We start from the raw sequence: 7408 nt of genomic DNA on the forward strand, positions 1-7408 counted from the left end.
AATATTTTAAATATTTTAAATATTTTTTAAAAAGCAATATTGCATACAATAAAAAAGGGTCATGCAAACATTTGTTGACTATGTTTAGCTAATAAAAATAGAAGTCAGATAATATAATGAAAATATTTGATAGAGAGTAAACAGTATCTGCTAAGCATAATTTTGAGTTATTTAATTGAAAATAGATACCTTATGAAGTATCATTATTATAAAGGATAATATCCAAGAAAAAATCATTATACTCTATTAAAGAGATTGCCTTTTCTATCTTTGAAATCATATTATGAATTGGTAGGAAAGACATAGGAACATTTTTGTTCCTATAAAAAAATAAAAAAGTTTTTCTTCCTGAACATTACCCTCTGCTGTGATACTTGATTCAGTAAAGCGGTAAACTCACTGTCAAACTGTTAAATCTGGATCTGGAATGCTAGTTCAGTTTGCATTTTACTCTACTCTACTCTACTCTACTCTACTAGTCAAATGCAGTAAGATAAAATATAAACATATTAGCTTTGGCAATTTTAATTTTCCTATTCTAGACCTGGCTAACAGATGTAAATGCTTGGGTAGATAACAGGGTGTTGTAGTACATGAAACACAGCCTTTCTACACAATAATAAATTAACACAACTTTTTCCTAGACTATAAAGCATGCAAAATAAATCACTTTAGTAAATGAGATTCTGCAAGTTTTTTATAGGAAACATTACTGTGATATCATCCCTGCATACCAACTGAAATAAAAACTGATTCAGAAATCATCAGTAAGCTGTCCATCTCTTAAGGTACAATAGCACCTGCAGGAAATTCTACAGAGAAACAAATCACTTAAGTCTGCCTAATTTTATTACCTGGCTCCAACACTTATTAACTATGTGATCTTGGGCAGGACCTTAAGCTCACCTTGCCTCTATTTCCTCATCGTGAAATGGGGATATTAATACTATTAGGGTTGTAGTAAGCATAAATTGGTTAATATATGGAGAACGTATAGTAAGTGTTGCACAAAACTTCATATTGTTTTTGTTGCAAGTGGCAATTTTTACTATACTCATTAAAAATACTTTACGATGATGTATATTTCTCCAAATGGAGTACAAGTTGATTTACAAAATGGCAGATAAGTACAAAAGACTATTTAAAAATATATTTTAACAAGAAATTATTTATTCTTGACATTACCCTCCACTCTAATACTTGATTCAGTAAAGTGGCAAACTCACTGTTAAATCTCAATCTAGAACGAACGCTAATTCAGTTTGCATTGCTAAGTCTTGGGGACCCTGGGGACTCTAGAATTAGACCCAGGTGCTTAATATCTACTAGGCACACTCCAAGAGGTGAGTCATCACTAGAAGTGCCAACCCAAACTGAAATGCTATATATTAGATTAAGTTTCATATTTTAGACTTTTTATTTTGAGATTTTTACTAACAAAAAGTTGTATGATGAATCTTTTTTGTGTTGGATGAATATTATGTCAAAGATTGTAATAGATCTCACAATGTACAGTGGAAATCTTTTTTTCCCCCAGACATCATTTCAAAACATTTCTCATTAAAAATGACTTCTGCATAATAATTTTTAATAGTTTTCTTTATCTTTCATGTTTACAAAGTTTTAAAATCTGTGTGTATTTTTTTCCCCTTTAGAGCTGGGTAGAAAGAGCTGAAAAACAGGCTCTTCTCTCTGATACACTTGACCTATCAGAACTCTTCCACCCAGACACATTTCTCAATGCTCTTCGCCAGGAAACTGCAAGGTAATTGAAAGGAAATACTTATTTGTCTGTGAGGGTAATTATACTTCACTTTATTTAGTTCTGATCGCATTCCCTTGTCAAGAATAAATTTATTGTTGAATCCAGATATTTGTGTTATTTACTAATACTTAATAACAGTTTACTTTTAGTTTAAAAGACATTGCTTTTAATTATAGTGGCTTTTTTTTATTAAACCTTAAATAATTTTGGTCATTTATTTATCGAGACCTTTTCTGTCTAATGTGGTAGGCAGAAATCAAATGGAGTTAATTAAATCTAAATTAATTAAAATTAAATAAAATAAATGTAATTTCTCATTGAAGTGCTCAAATAACCACATGTGGCTAGTGACTACCATTTTGCCGAAAATTCTGTTGGATCAGTACAAACTAGGCTTCTTGGTAGGGAAAAGTATTTGCTGGTTAAGATCAAGTTCCTTTTTATAACAAATTTGGATTATCATATAATATATAGTCTATAATTTTTAACAAGATAGAATGGAAAAAGAGAGACACTTTCAAAAATATACTGGACAAAATTTAGTTGTTTAGTGATTCAGGGGGATTTTAATCTGCAGTGCCTCAAGATTATATTATGAATATTAATATTTCAGTTAAGCTAATAAACATTTATTGAACACCCATCATATGCCTGAATTTGAGGATGATGGTCAAATGGAGGATGTAAAAATAAAGAAAGGCCCTGTCCTCAAGAAACTTACACAACCTCGAAGAGGAGACTGACATAACCAATTAACTTTAAAAACTTAGTGTGAAGTCTAAGGTATTTTACATAGTTTAAGAGATCTTATTACTTTCACATTGTAAATACATCTATCTTCTCTTACTCTTCATATTTTACTCTGTGAGAGTTATTTCTTTCTGACATGTGATGCTTTACTTTTACAGGGCCATGTGCTGTTCTGTGGATAGCCTTAAATTTGTAGCCTCATGGAAAGGTCGACTGCAAGAAGCAAAGCTGCAGATTAAGGTATTAGACTAATTTTAAATGTTAGTATCTGAGTCTTTGAACTGTGATGAAAAGATTCTCTAACTCCAGTCTCCATAGTGTAATCTTTATAGTGTAATATCTTTAGAGATAGATTGTATTACCTATGTAAAAAGTCAATATGAGTTAAAATAGAGCAAGAAATAACTTGTACAAAATACAGCCTTTTCTAATGCAAAAATAAGAATCTAAGGAATACAACATATTTGAAAATATAACTTTTGGTAAAAAAAAAAAATGGTACAAATCCTGAAGTTATGTTAGATTAGCTTTTTTAAAATTCAATTCAATAACTATTCACTATACAATAAAGTATGTATAAAATATAAACAAATCTTGTTCCTCAGGGAGTTTTCCACTTTGTGAGTACATTGAGTCACTGTTAAAATCAAGCCATCCATGTTTTTAAAAAATCAAGCCATGTTTTGCAGTATTAAGTATTCCTAACTAGCTTTCTTGTTAAAAATCCATTTCTTTTATAATAGCAGATAATAATAGATAATCATTCAAATGTTAATAACCAAACTAATTAAAAGGTTATAGTGGCAATCCTTTCCACAACAACTCCAACCTTCTTCTACATAAGTCGCATTCTCTACCATTCTTCTCTTCCATTCCCACACGTGGAATTGTGGGAATTTTCCGCTGCTAATATAACAGATTGCATTTTGTAGTGTGATTATCTCTATATGTTCATATCAGTCTTTCTTATGAGACTATAATGTAATTGAAGATAAAAGCTGGTTTATCTATTTTCATATCCCCAATATATGGTTCTGTGTCACCTATAATTCAATTTTTAAAATAAATTAAATGTAAGACTTTAATCTTACATTTAACTTAGTTAACCTTAGGCAACTAGCTTTTCAGAAGTTTTTATATAGTTCTAGTTCCCAGTTTAATAATTTTTTTTATCTCACTACTGCTGTCTAACATACCATGTAATTTATTTATTGTTTGTTATTTGTTGTCTATCTTACTCCACTGGAATATAAGTCCTATGAGAGTGGTCTCTTTTTTTTTCAGTTTCATTTTATGTCAGATAGCTCAAACAATGTCACATAATAAGCACTCAAATTCCTGTTGAATTGTGGACATGACGGCATATAGTCGGAGAGGCACTATAGTAGGTGTTATTAGCATCAGCTATAATGATATAGTGTGCCAGAAATTTGATCATTAACAATAAGCTAGATCTTTCTCTTTTGTAGATTGCTACAAAATTCTCCCTTGAAGCTGAAGGAATTAAAAAGGTTCTCTTTCATCTCCTTGCATTTTAACCTTAGCTTCTAATCCATGAGGAGAACTACCTTAGCTATTACTGGTGGTCATACACAGTTGCCCAGTTGTTAAGGAGTGGGAGGACACAAATGATGTATAATTCAGGAACCATGTACTGTACCTGGTTTTGTGGTCTCTGGCAGCTATGGACCACAGACATAGTATATAGTATCATTAGTCAAATATAGTGGTATAAAAAGCAAGGGAAATGAGTTTTAGTCTGTGTTGAGGTGTGTTAATATTTTCAGAACTACGCTGCCCTTGTTCTTACAAATTGGGAATGAAATTATCTACAACCAGGCAATCTTAAGCTTATACGTTATGTTTTATACACAGTGAAAAAAATCTAACAGTAAATAAAACAAGATTTTAATCTTAGTTTCTCCAAAAAAGAACCATGTCACTTTTTAAAGCAATAAATGGAGCAATTTGAGCCTTTGTTGTCTCGTTTACTAATGGATTTAAAAAACTTTCTCAACACGTTTATTATGAAAACCTGTATGTGTGTAATTTTTATTATTTCTCTTAATGCAATTTGGTTAGGTTTTATTAGGTAATATTTTTTTAATTAGAAACAAAGTGTTTCTAATATAAAGTTTATACTTTTATCCAGTAAAGCAGAATTCTTCCATTTTTCATTTAGCGTTCACAAAAGATATTGTTAAAAACTACAGTAGTCTCTGTTAAATATACTTAGGAACATTGTGAGTTTAATATACTTTAAACTTTAAGTAAATAAAGCTTAAAGGTAAAATTCAGTAGAATTTTTTGTCTCTGGCTCCTCATTCATGTCAGCTATAAAATCATAGTTTCTAACTGTCTTACCTGCAGTTTCCAGTCATATTTGTCAGGTAAGAAGACTTTGCAAGCCCCTGACTCTTTGCACTTGGCAAAATCAGTAAGTTAAATAATCCGCTTAGGTTCCTATTAATCATGTTTTTAACAAAAATATTATTTCAATAGGAGAACTTTAAATTATATTTAAATTATATTTGAATTTTACTGTCAGTCTAGAATTAATCGGTTTTGAACTTTTCAGTCTCTACCACCCCAGACTGAATTAAACCAGGGAAATATTCAAGCAAGCTGTAGTTCCCCCAAACTAATCAATATCTCAAACCCTCTAGACCTACTTAAGAGAACATGTATGTATATTGATTTTTAGATCTGGAACATGGCCCTCTAAAGTTTCCTCACTACCACTATTGATTTATTATTTGTTAAACAGAAGTTGTGAAACTTAGTACCAGAAAATATATAAATCAAGCTCCTGTTCAGCTTGCATGTTAGATCTTGCCCAAGGCCGTGAAAGAACAGCCCTGGCAAATCTGGTGCAAAACTCCGCTCCCTCCATTACTACTGACACCATCACACAGAAAAAGTGAAACAAGTCTTCTACCTAAGAGTTGAATAAGATCTTAAGACCTTATACTTATGAATAGCCCTTTCAGGCTGATTAAATAAATGCATTCAAAGCTTGTTAACGATGCACAATTCCCGAAGATGCCTGGAAGCTGCTGCTCCTTGGGACCTGGTATAGCCACTTATGCCAGTTGACCTCAGCTGCTTCATGCTAGCCTAGACTCTGCCTACGTACCAAGTGGTTATTATACTGTTCATATTTCAGTTCCCTTCCTCATAGAACTTATCAGGAAATAGAAGTTAAAAGGGTGAAGAAATTAGATACTTAGACATTTGAGGTTTCATAAAGAGAAACGTGCTTTTCTGAATTGGGAGTTTTGAGCTTTAGCTATTCCCCACAAATGAGTGTGAGCTGCTTGTTATAGCTTATCAGCTAAGCAGTAGAAAATCTACCAGATAATAAATAAATAAAACACCAAAACCAAACCAAAACAAAACCCTTAAACAATTGAGGTTAAGATATGAAATGAAAACATAAGAATCTCAACGGACCAAGTCTTGGCAAGGCTGTGGCTTAATGTAAATTCTTATATGTGACAAGTGAGCACATAGATTGATAGAATTACTTTGGGGAATTATTTGCCAATATTATGGAGAATGAGGATATTTAGCAATTTCATTTCTGTATCTAGAGAAGCAAAGGTGTATAAGGAGACACTTGACATAATGTTTATTGTAATGTTATAATAATAATAATTATGACTTAAATGTTCATTAGCAGAAGAATGGATAAATAATTTGTTGCATGTTAATAAAGCAAAATATTATGCAACTGTTAAATATGAAAGAATAAAATGGATACCCCTAGACCAATGATGAAGGAAAAAAATAGGCTGCAAAATGATATAATAAAATGTTACCCTTTACATGCAGTTTGGAAACATGAAGAACAAACTGTTTATTATTTACGGATACATATGTATTTAACAATCATGTAATAATAAATTTAATATAATGACTAGGTCAGGTGAGAGCAGAAGAGGAACAGGAAAGGCAAGGTATATACAGAGGACTTCAACTCTATCCGTTATGGTTTATTTGCTTAGAAATATGGAACAAACATGGCTGTATGTCAAAGTCTAGTAAAAATAAGTGGTAGGAATGTATAGATTTGAAAATATTTTTATGATTTTCTATGTGTTTAAAATATTTTTTAAACTTTTAAAAAGAAGGTTCTGGCAAATAAAGCCATATAATAACATCAAAATAAAACTCAGAGTTTAACATGAAATTCACTGTTAAATTCAAGTTAAAGTCAGAAGTATACAAGAAATTCATCATATATAAAATAAATTAATGTCTTTAATTATGTTTTTAGGGAACAAAATCACTAATGTTACTTTTGCTAACCCCTTTTGGGTTGAGAAGCTAATAGTTGAATAAGATACTTAGGAATAACCCTTTCAAAGTAGATGGAGGTCATGGTAGTTAGTTATTTGGAACATGCTTATGCAATTGTGGTTGGCCTGATCAACACCATCCCTTTAACATGTGGTTAGAAGCTGTAAATAAAACCAAAAATATATATTTTTTAATTTCAAGATGTTTTAGTCAGAGGTTCAAGTGTGACTAACATTATTTGAGATTTTTTCTTTTTGGTTTAATAATTGTATTCTGTCTGTTCTGTTAAATTGAAAGCTTTGCATTTTATAAGCAAAACAAAAATAGAGGAAATTATATGATGACAGCAGATACACATTTAGATGCCTTTTACTTAATTATTTGCATTCAACTCAAATAGTACATTTGTACAAATGTCAAGAGACAGCCTGAGCAATGTGGTTCTTTTAATATATTGTAAACAAATGAGCTCTGGTCTCAATAATTATTTCTTTGCATCCGAGGGATATGTGTCATGCACAATAAGGCACTAATGGCTAAAACAGATTTATTACAAACTTTAGTAGAAAGTATGAAGTATGTCCTATAAGT

At 31.2% G+C, this 7408-nt stretch overlaps 1 protein-coding gene across 1 annotated transcript in view; it reads left to right on the top strand.

The window, feature by feature from the left end:
• The window catches only part of DYNC2H1 (dynein cytoplasmic 2 heavy chain 1), a 274915-nt gene that overhangs the window by 253185 nt on the left and 14322 nt on the right, over nucleotides 1-7408 (top strand). The window contains exons 82-83 of the mRNA XM_023535396.1: nucleotides 1656-1765; nucleotides 2674-2755. Coding sequence (XP_023391164.1) covers nucleotides 1656-1765; nucleotides 2674-2755 — 192 coding nt within the window. The remainder of the gene's footprint in view (nucleotides 1-1655; nucleotides 1766-2673; nucleotides 2756-7408) is intronic.

The sequence above is a fragment of the Pteropus vampyrus genome, unplaced genomic scaffold (genome assembly GCF_000151845.1).
Source record: "Pteropus vampyrus isolate Shadow unplaced genomic scaffold, Pvam_2.0 Scaffold139, whole genome shotgun sequence".
Lineage (NCBI taxonomy): Eukaryota > Metazoa > Chordata > Mammalia > Chiroptera > Pteropodidae > Pteropus > Pteropus vampyrus.